At 38.0% G+C, this 20,350-nt stretch overlaps 1 protein-coding gene across 2 annotated transcripts in view; it reads right to left on the bottom strand.

Annotated features, from left to right (window-relative positions):
* TMEM117 (transmembrane protein 117) overlaps window positions 1–20,350 on the bottom strand; it is a 237,560-nt gene that overhangs the window by 63,229 nt on the left and 153,981 nt on the right. For both annotated transcript variants that reach the window (XM_064448161.1, XM_064448169.1), the window contains exon 5: window positions 12,614–12,711. In XM_064448161.1, the coding sequence (XP_064304231.1) occupies window positions 12,614–12,711 (98 nt within the window). The remainder of the gene's footprint in view (window positions 1–12,613; window positions 12,712–20,350) is intronic.

Below are 20,350 nucleotides of genomic sequence, written 5' to 3'. Positions count from 1 at the left end.
GGGCCCAAAACTGCACACCGCCCTCAAGGTGCAGCCTCACCAGTGCCGAGTACAGGATCATCTCCCTGCTCCTGCTGGCCACACTATTCCTGATACAAGCCAGGATGCTGTTGGCCACCTTGGTCGCCTGAGCACGCTGATGGCTCATGTTCAGCTGGCTGTCAACCAGCACCCTCAGGTCCTTTTCCTCCAGGCAGCTCTCCAGCCACTCCTCCCCAAGCTTGTAGCATCACATGGGGCTGTTGTGACCCAAGTGCAGGACCTGGCACTTGGCCTGGTTGAATCTCATACCGGCCCAACGATCCAGCCTGTCCAGGTCCCTCTGTAGGGCCTTCCTGCCCTCCAGCAGATCGACACTTCCACCCAGCTTGGTGTCATCTGCAAACTTACTGAGGGTGCGTTCAATCCCTTCATCCAGATCATCAATGAAGATATTGATGTGTCAAGGGACATTTTTACTGACACGCTGCTTTTGTGAGCAGCACATATGTATTTGTAGATGAGGGATTTAGCACATCTCTGTGCCATGTTTCCTTTTAAAATTGGAATTCCAGACAGTAACCTCCCTGGGGCTGAGTTCACTTGCTCTAGGACTGCACAACACCGGCACAACGGAGGCCCCAAATGAGAACATTTTTTAATAGCTGTTTGTTTTGAAACAATGGCCATGGGTGGTTGTTTATAGGAAATTAATTTACTGAAAGTTATAAATTTATTATTTGTTTCAGTTTATAGTAGAGATGCCTTAGAGCACTTCATTATTTGAAGTTCCAACAATTATGTATAAATTCAAATAAAAATTAAAACCAGCCCATCTAAATGAAAAGTAACTAACCAACTAGAACAAGAAAGAAAAGAAAGAAAAAAAAAACCCAGTGCATTTTACACATAATGCAGTTCCCCAACGTATGAAAAAGCGGAAAGGCCCAGGAGCTTGCACTGGAGCTACCACAGTAGCACAGTCTCAAAGAGGATGTTTGTTCAGCACTGGGAGAAGACTGTGTGTAGTATCTTCAAAACATGAAATATCTTATTTTTATTTTCAGCATATATTTGAATAAACTAAAACTGCCATAGCAAGTCATGAAATTGAAATGAAAACCTCTTCCATTTTAATGTAATATTTTGACAATTTCTTGGCCTTTGTCCTCTACCTTTCCAATTGTAAGATATTCTTTACCTAATGAAATTAAATTCAAATTACTCTACAGCAGAACTAGTGGATTCTGGTGGGGTGTGTAAATAGGAAATGGGGAGTAATGAAATAGAGTATGAGGAAAAAACTTCCAAAAATATGGGCCTTTCTCAAGGCTGAGTAGATTTTTTTCCAACTGCTGTCACTGGCTTTGCCTTACCCCTTCAGCCATCACAGACAAGAGGGGCTGATGTCCCTTCCCATGAAATCCAGAAAGACTTAGTCTTTGCCTGCATGATGAGCAGCACTGTGCTCACCAATGTACCAACACAATCAGTGATACAAAGCAAACAACAGTAATTGCAGTCACGGTGTTTTTTCTTCAAAGAAAAGATCATTCATTTCAGTAGGTAAAGAACCTGAAAAGATGGAAAATGTTTAGTACTGTTTTAATAGTATTTTTGTTTACACACCGTTTACTGAAGCTCTTGACTTTGATTAGTCAGTATGACAAATTCATTAGGTTCATCAGGGTAACTTCCAGCTAGACAAAGTACCTCAAATACGCATGGTCTGAAATTTAGCTGGTATTTGTTATTGTAAGGACCTAACTGCTAATTTTTTTGTGTTGTTAAAAAAAAAAAAACACAAGGGAGATGCTAAAAATGTCAAAACATACGTTATGAAACCAAGAGCCCTGCAGGGCAACCTTTTGTTGTGATTTTACTGACAATTTAATCTACCCTTTGTTTTAGGCGTTGCTTTTTCTACTGCACAATTACAGACAGTCAACATGCAATTATTTGAAATAAAAATACAGCTACAATATTCTCATGTTTTAAAGTTGATGTTTTAAAGGTGAATGTCTTGATTAAGATAGCTGTCAGCAAAATATTTTAATTTTACAACCCTATTGATTTTTTTATAAGTCAAAAATCAAGTAAGAAAAAATAAATGTAACTCACATCTAAATGGAGGTTTTATACAAGGACTAACTAATCATATGTACATTCACATTTACAGCTGTGTTAAGCGCATCCTGAAACATCAGTTTCAATGAAGTTTTTTATTGAAATAGCTCTATTCTGATATTGGCCATGGGGTATAAAAATCTGAAGTTGACATCTGAATAACAACTGCTATATCCTCCTGAAACCAGTGGAAGACTTATAACTCATCCAAGGTGTCCCCAGAGAGAGCGTTCTCAGTCCCGCTTTTAAACAATCCCATCAGTAATACAGTTTCACTGCATTAGTGCTTCCAGTTACACATGAAATCCACAGGCTCTAAAGCAGGTCGTTTCCAAACTGATTTTCACTGGGCACAAATCAGTTTCAGAAGAGCTCCTTCACATGGATTCAAAAGCCAAAGAACACTTGATATGATCAGCAGTTCTTGCAGACTTTGCCACCATTAAAAAAAGTTTGCAGTTTTGTGTATTGCTATGGGCTTTCCAGTCCAGAATCTGTAAGTACTCGATATTTACAGGAAATACGGGAATATGAGAAAGATGATGAGTCAGGAGTTCAGCTAAATACATCAGCAAATTCCAAGGCACAAATTTAAACATGCCATTACGGAGAAATACAATTTAAAAAAAGTACTCCAGCATTCCAGGAAGGGAAATAATTTAATTGCTTTAATCATCACATTTATGCTACAAAACTGAATTGATTTTTGGAATCCAGCCATGACAAAGCCTGTGGACTCTCGCTGTGAGCAAGAGCAGCAGCAGCTGAAGCACTGATTTTCTGATCTCCATTGAACTCTGTGGGCTTTCAGAGTGCATGTCTTGCACAAAACCATTGGCTGAGGCTGCACCTTCTCCATGCAACATGTCTATGTGTGATGGATTCTTTAGAGCTTCCCCAAAGAAATCTGAGTTCAAGTTGACCAGGCCATGTTCTGGGCTATGACTTTACCAGGCCTCTGAACACTGAAGCAAGGACGCAAGATAATGAATTCCTACCTTGATATGAAATGTATCCTTCTGCTGTATGAATGATAGTCCACAGTGTGCATGCTGATCTAATTGCAATACTTGGAACTTCTGTCTTGGGGTGGCTGTCACAATTATCCAATTATATACTGTTATAATTCAACTTTCAGCATTTTTCTGCCTACATGATCACATAACGCATATTATGTGACAGCTATACTCATCCTACTTTCAGACTGGACCTAGAATGAGGCCTAGGCTAGCTGTGAATGCCAAAGATATAAAAAGATGGTTTTGCTAATGACAAATGGATTTATACTGTGGAAAACAAAGGGAAAGCATTTAACCAGAAAAAGGGCACTGACAGAACAAGCAGCCACATCAGTGATTCTGCTCTTCTCCTAGAAGATCTTCCATGGGGCCTGAGTGGAGGCAGAGGTGTCTCCTGCTCAGCAAAAATCTCTGTGGAAAGCAGAGAGAAGGTGCTAAAAGAGGACTTGGTGCAACATCCCTTCTACACTGGCCCTGTGCCTGAACTGAGGATTGCATCTGCCTAGTTCAAAGAAATACAACTTCTGAAACCTGCCAAGGAAAATCTTCGTCTAAGAATTAGAGCTTTCCAGTTTTTGGCATAGAATGTGATTTTGTGAAAGTATTTTCATTTGGAAGGACCATTATTACTGAAACATTGCAGACACTGCACTTTAAGAAATTTTATTGAAGTTACACATTGGACAAAGTATTTTTAGTAACAGTTCGTGATATATTTCTTGCTCACTAACAGGGAAAGAATAAAACGCACTTTTTAAAAGAGGTGAAGACGGGTTGCCATAGCCATCCAATTACAAGTGCTATACTTAGGGATCTAGCAATTATGTAGGAATAAAAGCAGCCTCTTTTTCTAACAGGCTATCAGCTATTGAACTGCAAGTAGATACCAAATATAACTCAAAAAGCTTAAACAGGCTGAGGAACTGAAAAGATATGCTGTAAAATACATACGTACTACAGAACTTCAAAGAATTTAAAGCCAAATCAAAGGTGAAACTCAAGTCTACGGGCCCGATCCTGAGCCCCACTGTAGCTAATGGATGATCCTTTCCTCTCTTCAATATAACTATCAGCCAAATTGCTCTATGAATGTTTTTTTACCACCCAGGACATGAAATGCTTCCACACTAGATGTTCCCAGGGGAACAGTGTTTGTACAGGAGTGTTAGGAGCTCCCTCCCTCGCCTCTAATGCTGTCGTGAGCATGTGGTTGTGTGTGTGGATGTGGATGTGCACGCGTGCAAGAGGAGAGCTGCCACACTACACTCACTCTCCCTCTCTGCCAACCCTTCTCTTATTCATGCAAATACACGTAAGAAACAACACATATTCCTGTTTGATCTGTAGGAGACTCCATCAGAAAAAAATAAACAGGATGGGACCACTTTACAGAACTTGAACAAGACAAATAACAAACCTAATCTTCATGCTTAAGTGATCTCACAATGATAGTATTTTTTTTTTAATCTGAGATCTCAAAGCTCCCTAAGTTTGATTTTGCCTCCCTCAAACACTTCTCCTTTTGAGAAGGAAAGTGAGATGAGGACTGATTTTTCTCACCATTCTTCCTGTCACAAATAGAGGGGGAAATGCATGATACAGCCTTTCCAGATATAGACTGGCATAGGCAAGATAGAATTTCTTCCTTGATAGGTGAGACAGATGGGAGACTTTCACACGCACTCCCTCACATATGGATATGTTCTTTCTGCTCGTATTTAAGTAATGTCATGCAAAGCATCTACCTCTCTTACAGTGCGTTACTAGTCCTTGGATAATGTGCTCCCTGTGGCCATGTGGGTGGCCCACGGACCGACTGAGCTTCCCAGATGGAAGGACTGGAGTTATTGCTTTTACTGGAAACCAGTGGGGAGGCAGAAGCATCTTAGAAGAGGACTGAGTAATGTTTCCATCTGAAAAGAAGTGCTTACTGGGGAGAGCAGATTGATGGGAGAACTCTGAATTACTGACTCTGTGTCTTCATGCACTGAGGAGGGTGGGGAAGGCATCAGAGAATGAGGTCCCAAAAATGGGTCTGACTCGTGAGGTTGTCAAGCTTGACCATTCTGGTGAGACCTGACCACTGCTACTTTCCACACTAGACAGTGTAAACGCACTTTGCTATAAAACGGAAAAATATTCCTTAGAATAAGAACCAGAGAGTTTCTGTGGGATCAAACTTAGTTTTGAACATAAAACTTTTGTATGAATATTTAAGATAACACAATATTTTCAGATAAAATAGTACTGGATAGTTACATGAAAACAAAAAATACGTAGAAACCTTAAACAACTACCACTTCTATGAAAGAAAGTCAAGTGGTCTGGATTATGATTATTTATTTTCAATTTTTTTATGTTAATTACTTGTAATCTTACAGTTTAGTTTACCGATAATACCCAGGACAGAAATCAAATAAATGCTATCAAAAACATTTTAGTCATCTCTTGACAAATGGTAATCATGTGTTACTTCTTGACTGCCAGACTAAATGAAACAATCACTATTCATAGACAGTTTTATCCTCTCAGAATTTATTTAACAATGTCTGCCCAGATTAGAAGTCAGATTATTCAGTATAAATCCTCTATGGAGGACCTTAGCGAACATTTTGTATTGAGACAAAAAGGTAATAGTAAGGAATTTATTTAATGTCTGGCTTATCCAGATTCCAAATAGAAGTTATTCACTTTGGTTATAGCACGAGAATGAAAGATGTCCTAGAAGCAATAATATTGTCAAATATTTTTATGTTCTTTATACTATTTATACTATCTATATTATTTACCACGAAATCTGCCTCTCCTTCTAGATGATTCTAGGTTTCAGTTCAGTAGTCAGTAGCTTATCCCAAGACAAATTATTTAAATATGAAAGAATGAATGGATGAACTTAAAAACCTTCAAAATAGGGAAAGAATAATGTATGTGTATCTATATGCAAGTATATTATATATACAATTATGTTGTTGTTCCATGCAGTTGCATTTGTGCGACTGCATCACAAAAACCTTTAACCAAACTTAATGAAAGGTTCGCTTTGTTTGTGTTAATATATAATTTAGCTTGACAAAGCTATAATGTCTAATTAGTTTTCCCCAGTACAGCCTATAATGAAAAGAATGGATGTTTTAAGAAGCTGTCTTCTGAAACAAATGTGTGAACTACATTCATGTATGTGAAGAGAACGTAACTGTCCAGCATACATTTATCAGCTTGACTATGAAAGCACAGAATATGGAAATATAACTTATCAAACCAAACACTCAAATAGGTGCAAAATAGAAAATCTCTTAAAGAAACCATGGTTTATTTCTGTGTGGGAGATGTGGCTATCTATCTCATAAGGAAGCTTCCTCTACTGCCAGGGTACAAAATATTGTCCAATTAAGAATCCTACACAAACCCATGTTCAGCACAATCCTCTATAAATATAACATATGTACATGAATTAGTACTCTGTAGCAATTCTGAACAATTAACTTGAATAAAAGCTTCTAAACCTATATTACTAACTTGCTGAATGGAAGTACTGTGATTACTAACATACATTTCTGAGCATAAGCATTTGTTTTTTATTAAAGAAAGCTAGGGAGGGATTATGGAAACACATACTAAAGATTATTTAATTTGAAGAGTCAAACACAGCAAACACAGGGGATCACAAATCTACAGTTCTCTGTATTATTGTATTTCTTCTCCATGTTGGTATGTGATTTGTATTATTTCAGACAATAGTCTTATGTCAAAGACATATTATGGCACCAATGAAGTCTGATCATTGTGTACACGTACAATGAATGTCTAGCCAGGGACCCCATGGAGATGGATTCCAGTCTGCTACTTGCATATTCAAACGTTCAGCTTGTATATGTTATTCTGTCACCCTGTCTGCAATGAATATTCAGCTGCACAATCCACTCTTATTGCTACACTCCCCCATCTTAATAATCTACCTTTAAGAATCAATTTTCTCTTCCCTAGTTACACAGACCTGCAGCAGGTCTGTGTAACCTTCTTCTCTTCCAGTTTGTGGTGGGTTGACCCTGGCTGGACACCAGGTGCCCACGAAAGCTGCTCTATTACTCCCCTCCTCAGCTGGACAGGGGAGAGAAAATATAACAAAAGGCTTGTGGGTCAAGATAAGGACAGGGAGAGATCATTCACCAATTACCCTCACGGGAAAAACAGACTCAACGTGGGGAAATTAGTTTAATTTTTTAACAATCAAATCAGAGTAGGATAATGAGAAATAAAACCCAAATCTTAAAAACAACTTCCCCCCACCTCTCCCTTCTTCACGGGCTTAACTTCACTCCTAATTTTCTCTACGTCCTCCCCTCAGCAGCACAGGGGGAAGGGGAATGGGGGCAGTGGTCAGTTCATCTCACACTGTCTCTGCTGCTCCTTCCTCCTCAGGGGAGGACTCCTCACACTCTTCCCCTGCTCCAGCGTGGGTCCCTTCCACTGACTGCAGTCCTTCAGGAACAGACTGCTCCAGCGTGGGTCCCCCATGGGGCTCACAAGCCCTGCCAGCAAACCTGCTCCAGTGTGAGCTCCTCTCTCCACGGGGCCACACGTCCTGCCAGGAGCCTGCTCCAGCATGGGCTTCCCATGGGGTCACAGCATCCACAGCATCCTTTGGGTGCATCCACCTGCTCCGGCGTGGGGTCGTCCATGGGCTGCAGGTGGATATCAGCTCCACCATTAACCTCTATGGGCTACAGCGGGACAGCCTGCCTTGCCATGGTCTTCACCAAAGGCTGCAGGGGAATCTCTGCTCTGGCACATGAAGCACCTCCTCCCCCTCCTTCTTCACTGAACTTGGTGTCTGCAGGGTTGTTCCTCTCACATATTCTCACTCCTCTCCCTTCCGAGTGCTGCTGGTGTTGCACAGGCTTTATTTTGTAACTTTTAAAATATGTTATCCCAGAGGTGCTACCACCATCGCTAATGGGCTCAGCCTTGGCCATCAGCGGGTCCCTCTTGGAGCTGGCTGGAACTGGCTCTGTTGGACATGGGGGAAGCTTCTAGCAGCTTCTCACAGAAGCCACCCCTGTAAGCTCCCCCTGCTACTAAAACCTTGCCACACAAACCCAGTACACAGTAATCTCATTTCCTTTTGTTGGTGTTCTCTTTTTCCCTATAGCTAAAAGTTCACGTGAAGACCTCTATATATCTTGCTCATTATAATCCCCCTCTTCCTCTGTTAGGAAAGTTTTGAGGATATTTAATATTGGAACAGGTTGTCATGAAAGGGTGTTTGGGTCTTGCCTCTATTAACCAAACCGCATGCACAGCCCAGACATGTTCTGGTGATTTTATTCTCACTACTATGCTTGATTCTTTGCAGGATGTGGCACACCACTGCGGAAGACATTGCGATGAGGAGACAGTGATTTCAGGCACAAAGTAGGCCGAGGTTAACCACAGGCCTTGGTGGCGGAGAGCTGTATGCTAATACAGGTGACGACTATATAAGCTGAGCACATACTGTGCCATTAGTATGTACTGCCTTTAGCAATGCCCCCTGTATGCACTGCTTCTGAGACCTCATTCCTGTGCAGATGTGTAAGAGCATAATGCTCTCAGCAAACCTCGCGGTACCATCTAGAAAGCTCAATATTGCACAGCTTTGTTTACTTGGAGAAATACTATAAATACCATTTACTAAATTAGCTTTAAGTAATTTTTCATGAAGGGTCTTAACATTATTCTCTTCCACTTGTAGTTAACCTTTAATGTATTTATTTGTCTTTCTTAACAAGTGGTTCCCTATAAAAAGAGGCCTTTAGTATAGGTTGGACTTATTCAGTGTTCCAGGGGAATAAAAAATGCAAAATATGCAAAATAACCAGTCTTCTCACATTGTACTTCCCATTCTGCTTCCTCTAATATCCAATATTCAAAATAACTACTCTTCCATACTGTCCTATTTATTTAACTTATCGCTAGCTACTGCTATTGGCTTGTCGTCAGTCTCGTCCAAGATCTTTACTTGGCTTAATTTAACAACCTTTTTTCTTGTTACTTCTTTCAAATGCCAATCCTCTCATGTCATACATAATTTGTCTCTCCTAAAACAGAAAAATTATCAACATAGCCAAAAAGATAAGTCAGCCTACTTCCATTCGCGCTTGTAACTCCGCAATAGTGACAGTAACCACAGAGCACTGGAGAGAGTTGTCTCTCTACTGCAGCCTCATCTTCCTGCCCGATGGTAACCCAGAAACACGTCAGCACTGTCCCAGTAATTCCGCCAGGGTTCCAGACACTTCATTGCTTCCTAAAAGCTTCCTTAAATCTGTAAGAAAGCGTGTTTGTATTTGCATTGTATCCCTGTGCAATATAACACAGACTGTAACAGCATTATACAAAGGGGCCTCTGGATGGTGGAAGTAGCCATGTAGCAGAGCTTGAAACGACCAAAATTGTGACATTTCTATCAAAAAACCCCCAACGTAATAGAAAGTAGAAAGCACTTCAATGAACTCCTTAGTGATGGGTTAGACAAAAGCAAATAGCAAAAGCTCATTTTTGAGCTAGCTGAGCTGTTTGGGGAAGAATTACATTGTGAAGACATTCGAAAAGCCTAAATCCTCAGGAGCAACCAACAACCCGTTGCTGACAGTGTTTCCAGGGAATGATTTAAACAAGGAGATGATAAGCTAAATCAAAACCTTTGCTAATTAGTTGCATTGGAGAGCTGAAAACATTTCCAAATGAGAAACACAGAGCAGTCACATGATCAACTGTTAGAAACAAGTGGATGGTGCCTTCATCCCCATGACAATCCATCTGTCTATGGGATGTTTATATACATTTTCTAATTTTACAAAGTAAACCTAAAAATAAAAATAACGCTAACAGAAAAACAAGCCCAGTGTGTATCTAAAATTTTTGTTTCATCAACCACTTTAAACTGTGCATCACATATCCAGTATTCAGAATAATTAATATACAGTGTACTGTATTACAGTATCTCTGCTAAACAGGTGTGCTACTAGGAAATGTCCCGAATAAATGGATTCTGGCATACCAGTGCCTGTGTAGGACATAGTATTGAGGAGGCTTCATTTAGGGCATTCCATAAATGAGGCTGCTCACATTACACTGCTTAAGATACAATAAATGAAATACAACTACCCTACGTTATCATACATAACATTATCAACACTTTGACACCCCCCCTCTATTTTTCCTCCTTACTGGGGTGGGGGGGAAAGTCTACTTTTACTAATGTCTAAAGTGCACTATCTAAATAGTGCCTCTACAGAATGTAGACTGTTGCCCAGGGCTATTTTATTTCACTGCTTAAAGCTAAAAATAAAAGCATATATGTCACCCTTTAGGTTTTGAAATTACTGATAAGCATACTCTTTAGTAGGAGAATCATGCATGCAAAGAACCATATTTTTTAATTTTATCTCTATTTTAAACTTTTGGTAGGATTTGTTAATGTGAATATTATTTGAAAGAAAATACAGATTTATAACATTTCAGACTGCAAGAAGTCAAAACACCTCTCGCAACAATATTTAAGTACTTTTAACAGCATTTTATTGTTCTTCCTGTCTGGCATGTAGATTTGAAATCTCCCTGTCATGTCACCTTGCTTTTAACCCTTTTTTGTGTTCTTCCAGTCTTTTTGTGTAATTAAGTTTTTTCTTGACTCTTAATTAATCTCCTTTCCAGTCTTTCAGACAAGGCTATTCTTCAGACAAGGGTAAAAAAAATCAATGATGTTCTAGACTGAGCTTTTTGCTGACTTAACCAAATGACACTGTAATCAGTGCTAGCCCACTTGTTACCTATCTGAGCATTTTTTTATTCATTTGTTTTACCTTTTTGCCCACCCCATCACACGAAGACAGAATCCTCCTCTGCACATCCTGCAGTGATGACAAGGAGCTGTTTGAGTCCCCACCGACTCTGCTCCGTAATTCAAACTTTTCAATCATTATTTTTTTCACTTAGCTTCCTAAGATCCCTTTTCCATGCTAGCATTTGTCAAAATTTTTACTTCATGTTCAAATTCTGTCATGTCACTAATGTACAGGATGTATACAAATAATGAGTACTACTTCTATCATTAAACAACAGGACTCCCCTGTCTTATCAATGTAGCAGAAAAATATTTTATTTATACCTTACATTGCACATTTCTGAGATGGTTCCTAAATCTTCAGCACACTCCATGGGGCTTACTAGTTTTATTAGTTGCCTTCAGTAAGAAACTTTGTCAAAAGCCTTTTGAAAGTCCAAATAAATTAGATCAAGCATTTTTTTCTCATCCATCATTTTGATGGCACGTTTGAAGAGTTCTAACAGAGCAGAGAAGTTTTTCTTTCAGCAAAGCTGCCCTGGCTTCTTTTAGCAAAATTTAATCTAGAGTTTTGCTTATAATTCTATGATGTATTCTTCCATTCATTCAATCCATTTAGCTAACACTGAATTCAGACTTACAGGCCAGTAAGATAATTCTAGTTTGTTGAAAAACAGCAACAAAACCAAGAGAGTAGCCAAATTTAACATTTAGTTTTTCAACAGGCAATTAAGTGCGAACAAAATTTGCATCAGCTCAGCCCCTTCAGTTCTTATAAATTTGTTTGTAGCCATCTGATTCTGCTTTCTTTTTAATCTTTAATTTTCTGTTATTATTTCCTTTACTTGCCTCCATTTAATATCTATTTTTTACTACTTTAAAAGCATAGCTATTTCATTGCACTTTCTGTAGCAGAATCCTCGTAAATAAAATCTTTCACCTTCTCTGTTGCAATTCCTTCGAAACCTACTCCAAAAAAGAGCAGGTCTGTTAATATTTTCATGAGATTTTCTGCTTCTGATGTCGTTGAAAAAAATCTTTACTGTTTGTTTCATCTTCAGCTGTGAGGTCTTCAGACCACCTCTTACACTATACATTTTCCATCTTTCATTTTCCTGCCACAATTTCTTTTCTGTTTTAACAGTTACAACTTACCTGGAAGAGGCTACATTTGGGGTCAAACAAATGTTTACCCCTTGCAATTTTTCCCATTGATTTTTAAATATTTTTCTTAATAATCTGAGGCTGACTCACCGTTTGAAATCCCATTCATGTGTTAATTAAAAGAATTACTATAATTAACTTCAAGGTCATAAAAGGACACTCACATATCTACTTACCTTAATTACAAGGACTGACAACGAGACATCTAAATATTATTGCATATAGCATTAATTTTGCAACTCAGTTATAAACAGCATCAAAGATATAATAAAAGAAACAGTATAAATCAATTTTAAGATTATATTTTTACATCAATTATTTTGATTAGGAATTGTTCTCTCATGTACAGCTTTTGCAGTGTTTGATTTTTTGTTAGACCAAGTTTCATTTTTCCCCAACTATAAATTCCCTTTACATCTCTCCCTGCCACAGACAATTAGAAGATATATTTTTCTATAAAAGGTTCATTTACAATTATTTGATTTGACTTTCTTCCTACCAGAATAAAATGATCCTAATGTTTCCTTTCTTCCAGAAAGCTCTGGCAGACTTTCCCCAGTCTGGGTAGGGTTTGTCCTGAAGCATCATGTCAGTGACCTACAGGGAAAGAAGAAATCACGCACAGTTACACTGGTGTCACAGAAGAAAGCACTAACACAGACTTTACGAACACTTTCTTTTATGCATGAAACGCTTGCTTCAGTTCTGATAATTTTAATAGTTAGACAGTAGAAAAATAATACCTCTAGTGTTACTTGCACTCAGGATAAAGTATATTGGCCTACATATTCTGCCCCTAGAAGTGCATGCAACTCCTTGAGAAACAAGAAAATCTGTGGAGATCCAAAGGTAAGAAGAGAAGAGGAACTAGTCTAAAAGTTACAGCAACCTACAGTACATAAGCTGTGTTCCCCTATGGCTGTGAAGCTTTCTGGTCTTTCTGGTCCAGCCTGGGAGAGGGGACCCACTTCCTGAGAGCAGCATCAGCAGAATTTCTACTCTTGAAATCAGAACTGCAGCCAGGGAGTGCGAGCTTGTGAATTAAGCACTATATGCCAGTTACAATCTCCTCTCGCTTCCTGGTATCAGTAAGAAAAGCACACTTGGGACTAGAGAGAGGAAAATCCGTTAAAATTTGCACAAAATTTAAGAAGTATGAAATATTTATTCTCATTTTCATAATTCCTATCTAAAGAGACCATCTGTTTCTCTGTCCAGAGACTCATGCGCATGCGCTACTTCTGGGTAGAAAACAAAAGTATTAAAAATTACTTTCAGCCAAATGAGGGAGGTGAATACCCCTCAGGCACTTGCACCTTTGGGAATCTGTGTTTTCATATCCATTTACTTCAGGTTAACTGTACTAAAAAGCACCAAAAGTTACAATACAGTAAACTCATCAATTCCACTGTGCAAAAGATCCAGAAGAGTGGAAAACCTACCCATATGTAAAGATTAAGAAATAATTGAACAGATAAAGTAGGGGTTAGCACCTGCTTCAAAATATAGATACGTAAAACAAATTCTTACTATCTGTCACTGGGGTATCAGTAAACAGTGGAAAATTACTAACTGTTTTGATTAGTCTGAAAATAACTCCTAATAAGATTTCAGAAGGAAATAAGTTCAAGTTGAAGTCAAGATTTTTTGTTTTTATCTTCCACTACATTTGTTTTGATATACAGAGTTTTTAAAACCCAGTTTGCCATCCCGAGTTTGAGCTACCACTTTCAATCAACAACATTAACAGTGTTTATCAAAAAAAAAAAACCCCACATGGCCCATATTAAATTAAAACTACCTACTACATTCAACTTCTAAAGTTTGGTTCCAAGCCCATTTGGCGTTAAAAGTGCTCAGCATACTATCCTGACAGGATGGGTCCGAAGGATAATGAATATGTTAAAAAACAGAAAAACATTTTAGGATTTTATGACTCCATTAAGCCTAGCCTGAAGAAAGAACAGGTTATGTCCCAAAATACCATCTTTACTAATTGTTTTATGTAGTAAATCTTTTCTCAGAGCAGCATGCTATGATACTTTTTAATAAGATGCCTATTATCTAAATAAATATTTTGATAAATATTTAATGCTGAATGAGACCTCTGTAAAGATTTAAACCACTACTTTAGTAATACCCTTTTCTCTTAGGAAGAGTCTACACAGTAACGAAAATTTGCAAAGAAGAATAGATATTTTAAGACCCTTTATTTAATTTTCAGAATATTTTCTCCAGACACTTTCTGAGAAATACTTATTCTGTTCGGTGGAAGGATGCAATCTGCTGCTCTATGACCAATTATTAGAGTAGCATGTTTCATAAGAATGACATTCAAGAAGGGGACATTTTCTGAGGAAAATGGCAAGATGAGGCAGGAAATGTTCTTTCTGATATCAGACAGTTGGTCTTTCATCTCCCAGCTTTGGCATTTATTTAAAGTCATATCACCAGATCAATGTCAGGTCGGTTGCAGCTAAATTGGCTGAAGCAGAGACAGTCATTAAAGGGATGCATTCCATAAAGAGAAATCCAATTACCTTTTGCATTAGAGAAATCAAATTCATTTTCTGGTTTGGTCAAGGACAGTCACTGTGGAAAACAGCTCACGGGAGAAAAGCACTCAACACTGTCATAGTGCAAATAAGTTGTAGATAGCGACATCAAAAACTCATTGCTGCTATTAGAATGATGTTTTTAGAAAAAGAAAAAATATAAATTTTAATTTAATTTGCACAACCTAGTATAAAGAGATGCGTGAGTGTGTATTTTTTTCTCTCTCTTTGCATTTCACAATGCAATTGCTGGCCAGCAAACAATTCTCTGTTTTACTGGACTATATGTGAAAACACTGCAGATGCTCAGGAATAAAATTAATTGAACACTTCAGTAATTCTGTGTATGCATGCATCCTACATAATCAAGATAAAACAGGGAAAGCCACTTACAAAGTAATTAAGTAATGCATTATTTTCTTGAACGAAGAGATGTGATATACTTTAATCAATTAATCACACTGCTTCAATTCAGAAAGAAATGGCCCCTACATATAATGACTGTATAGTCTTTCATTTTACTTAGTGCCTCATGAGAGACATGGATACGCTGTATTAATGCGCACACAAAAACCTGCATAATGCACATGGACTTACTTTCTAAGTGACACACATGTCACAGCAAAATATTTTCATAAAAAATTAGTATGCCTTCCACATATTACAGAATCTTAAATTTCAATTTGCTAAATAAAAACATTACTTTATTGACTCCCATTAACTACAAAGATAACTAAGAATCCTTTTAAAAAGGAATAATACTACCATTAAATTTATAGCAAAATGTCACAATTCACAATTTTTGTTACAGAAAATTAAATTGTTCCTTTTGATCTCATATACTACCACTGTCTGAAAAATGATGTCATACTATATAGAAGAGAGAACCCGGGATTCAAAATCATGTTCAGAGCAAGTAACTTACATGAACAACAAGTGCAGAAAGCAAAATCATAAAAACTCAAAAAAACCCAACAAAACAGTAAGATACGTGAGATACACTAGGTGGAACAGTAAAACACCTTAAGGATCATTTACTTCTACGTGTAATTGCTCTTTGAGCACGTTGCTCAGGATGCTCAGCACATACTTGAGATCTCTGCTCCCTAGACAATCATGTCAAACGATGCTACGTTGTATGTCACAGGATCCCTCCCAGCAGAGGCAACGTCTGCAGCGGGAGTTTCAGGTAAGGCTAAGTATCTTCTCTATTAATAAGCTAATTGCAAGTAAAACTTTCTTTAAAAAAAAAGAAGAAAATGACCTAATACTTTGGTCATGCCTTCAAAGTGTCTTCCAAATTCCTCACTAGTAGGAATTGTGCTCTCATCTTCAGAGCGCAAACGGATCATTCCTGGAAAACTCATGTGGCATGGGCCGCTGGCCAAGATGCTTTCATCTGCCAAATTGCATTTTAGAAACCTAGAGGTATAAAAGTACATTGAATAGTTTCCTAGTAGCACTCCTCCACATAAGAAACTGCAGAAACTGTATCTTGAAAGAGAAATGGACTCGGGACAAGCTCTCTAGGATGCGACGTATTCCATGCTGTAACACTCATTAAGTAGAGACCAACTGCCAGTGGAGGATTTTCATTGCTTTATCATACTTGGATAAAACATCAAAATAGAGTGAGAGCAGCCCTCCAGAATTTAACAGAATTTATTGTAGAAGAAGCCAAAATCGACAAGAAAAGCTTGGAAATATAACCAAATGGTGAACTCTGAAATATTTTTTATTATTTTGATACAGCAATAAGCAGTGAAAGGTCTAATGGACAGTAGGACTCCAAGATCTCACATGAGTAAAGAATCTGTTCATGTGCAACTACTCAGCCAGGAGGACAAGACATCATGGTGCTATTGATGGAAAATGGAGTAGCTTGAATAACTCTGCATTTGGCAAAATACATATTTCTAGCACTGTCAAGTACATGACCCAAGTATTTTAAGTGTTAATTTTTTCTATTTTTATAATTTTATAATTTCAAAACATCTTATTTTAAGTCATAAACCTCTTCATAAGTAGCACTAAATTAATTTCATTTGAAACTCAGCCTTTAAATAGGCCATAAGTAGCACTTTTCCACTCTCCCTGAACTCTTTACACAAGAAACATTATTTTCAGTCCTACAACTTAGTAATTTAATTGATAAGTATGAGCATCATAAATTCTAAAAGTTTTCAGAAATTTCAGAAATTGTAAGGATGACATAGAGTCGGAGCAAGCCCGAGGGCAGTTTGCCAGCATAGGTGCATGCATGTTGCTTGGTTTTGTGCAGCACAATCTTCCTCATCAAAAGAACCCACTGACATCCTTTTAAAAGACACAACACTGCTTATGTGTTTCTGAAGCGTACGCATATTTTTTTTCTGGAGTGGGGCTAAATCAGGTTAAAGTAATTATGTTTTCTGAAGTCAAAGTGTGAAGTCAGTGAGAGTTAATGTATACCACTGAGTGCATATACTCCCTCTGCTTTGCTGTTATGTGCTTTTAGGTAAGAGCTATATATAGGTGTTCCACTAACTACACATCAATTCTTTATCATATCTCAGTCTTCAAGTACTACACTACATCATGGTAAACCAGGGAAACATTTAGTATTCAGTCATTAAAAACTTCTATCCATCATTTTTGTCTTCATCTTCTTTGAGAAGATGAATTGCAGAGCTGTTCACTTGAGGTACAAAAGTAACCTATATGGAAAATGTTTTTATGCTTCTTTCATCTGGATGTTAGGGAGAAAACTGCCTTCTGTGGATCATACCTTAACACTTTGTCATGGTTTTCACTGGGACAGAGTTAATTTTCTTCACTGTACCTGGTACAGTGCAGTGCTTTCGATTTAGTATGAGAATAATGTTGATAACACACTGATGTTTTAGATGGTTGTAAGTAGTGCTTACACTAGTCAAGGACTTTTCTCATTTCCCATGCTCTGCTGGGAGCAGAAGAAGCCGGGCGGGGAGGGGGCACAGCCAGGACAGCTGATCCAAACTGTCCAAGGGGATATTCCATACCATATGACATCATTCCCAGTATAGTAACTGGGGGCAGCTGGCCAGGGGAAGCAGCGACATCAGCTTGTTTATTTTTTCCCTGGGTTTCATTTCTCTCTCTCTCTCTCATTATTTTCCTTTTCTTCTTCATCATCATCATCATCATCATCATCATTATCATCATCATCATATTACTATCATCCTCCTCCCCACCATCATCATTACTGGCATTACCATTATTACTACTACTATTTTATTGTCATTATTAAACTGTTCTTATCTCAACCCATGAGTTTTCTTGCTTTTGCCCTTCCGATTCTCTCCCCCATCCCACTGGGGCTGGGGGAGTGAGTGAGAGGCTGTGTGGTGCTTGGTTGCTGACTGGGGTAAACCACGACACACTTCCATGACTTACACAGTGATAATATGAAATGGCTCCTTTAATTATGAAATTGTTTTGGCAGTTGAGCAGAAGTGTCGAAAACTTTGTTACACATCCTTCAGAAATAACTGTTAATTTCTTTTAATCCTCTCTGATGCATTTTGGAATATACAAAATGTGTAAACATTTGAAAACAAATGTAACTAATATTTGTACTTAGGCTTACTGATCTATAAGGTGGGTGATTTTTTCAATCTAAATATTAATAGTCAGCTGTAAATACATTGCTAGGTTTTAAAGTAGTTCTGTCTGCTTTCTACATTTTAAAACATTAGTAGTGTAGTTTCATTCCTATCCTGAAAACAGTCAAGCTCATGTTAGGTTATTTCCCTTTCAATTTATTGTAAGAAATTCTTTTTATATTTGCATTTTCAAAGCAACAGCAATCACAGAGACAAATTGTGGCCCTTTCAGTCTACTCTTTAATTGTTTTCTCATTTTAATCAGAGCAAGCACATTGTTCTTGTCTTACCAACACATATTGTTTTAACAATAGGTAAATCCTGAAAAACAACATTAATTTGCTGTCACAATTCAGTGATCAATATGAATGATAAATAATACTATGGTTTAATTTGTTGCTTCCTCAATAGCTCCCAGTATTATTTTCTGCATTTGCACATTTCCCGCCAATAAAATGTTTCCAGAGTGTTGCTCTAATGAGCTATTATTCTCCTGATCCACAGCATTTGCTCACGTGCACCGTCTTACATCTGAATGTCCACCAAACCAGATAAAGAACTTCTTTTTTACAAAAACTGAAGTGGCTTATATTAATTTTTGCCATCTTTACTGACTGATACATGCAAATTTAATTCTTCTCCCACTGAGGAAGCAGAAAGCCTCTTCTTTTTTAGTCAATAGGTCTTGATTTGTTTTTTTAATATTATCATAGCAGTTTCTTCGATAGTCACAATCCAGGCAGGGATAACAACTCAACAAGAAGACAAGAGCATCTAAAAATATATACATCTTATGCTCAGCCTTGGAAAAGTCACCCCTGCCAGCACTTCCTTTCAATTTCCAAATCGAGTCGGGACAAAATGCTCCATGAAGTAAGTGTCTAGCCCACAATCAATTTGTGGTGAAAAATTTCTTTAGATATCAAAAGGTGAGTTATGGAGAAACCTGGTCTACAGTTATTTTAGGTCTATTCAAGTTATTCTGGAAATTATACTTTGTATTTCAATACCAGCAGAAATAATTCCTGAATATATATTTTTTTAAATCTAAAACCAACAAAAAAGAAGAATCATTTTCCTTTAACTGGAAAATCCTTGACACTTCATAAATATAAATAACTATTTAGGAACAATTGCACAACTGAAGTAGGGCTTCTGCAAAAAAAATTCTAAGCTGCACCATCTCATTTCCAACCGTGTTTCAAGTCCCTGCTGTGCACACAAATCACTGTATATATGCAACAAAATATACTGGCTGCCATGTGGCAAGCACTTGCTGTTTATATAACCACTGACACTACGTTTCAGAAGACTTTTTTTCTTTCTTTACTGCTTCCTTATTAGTGTTACAGACGCAGAAGCAGAGGTCTGGCTAATATCACTATTACAAAGTGTGAGACATAAAGCTACACCATGATTTTTATTTAAGACATTCAACTCGGTTCCGTCTTAAGCTGACATGGCAGGAGAGCTTGCTTTACTCATTTAGGGAGCTTGGTGGTTTTGGTAAAAGGCCAGAGGTAGAATTCATGCCATGTTTGGTGCACATATGCCATACGCATCTAGACTGGTGTAGATTCTTTTTATAGTCAGTGAAAAGAAAAAGGCACTTCTGGGGTGCAACTGATTTCAGAATAGGTTCTGTTGTAAAGACGTAGCTATTTCTCTGCACTCTAAAACAGGACCTGCTTTCATGTTCACACTGCTGACACTGGAAGTCTGATGACATGAATCCCAACCCAGTTTCCTAGTTTTCTTAGTGATTCTCATCAAAGTGTCATTAACTTAGTTAATGAAATACATGATGGCTCATAAGGGATGAGGGTTCATCATAGGCAAAGGGCCACATTCACACATCCTATGCCGAAAAATTAGGCTTTGCCTTCAGCAAGCTGATTCAGACAAAGAAACATAGAATCCAAGTTCCTTGGGCAGGTCCTGGAAAGGAGTATTCACAGCCAAAGGATTGTAGACCATGGATGAGTCATATCACGAGAGGTGCTTGACTCAGGTTCCCACAGGATGCGTTTCTGTATTTTTGAGAATAAAAATGCAGAG

Source organism: Phalacrocorax carbo, chromosome 1, assembly GCF_963921805.1.
Source record: "Phalacrocorax carbo chromosome 1, bPhaCar2.1, whole genome shotgun sequence".
Taxonomy (NCBI): Eukaryota; Metazoa; Chordata; class Aves; order Suliformes; family Phalacrocoracidae; genus Phalacrocorax; species Phalacrocorax carbo.
Note: the sequence above shows the minus strand (reverse complement) of the source record. Positions and strands in the feature narration are given on the sequence as shown.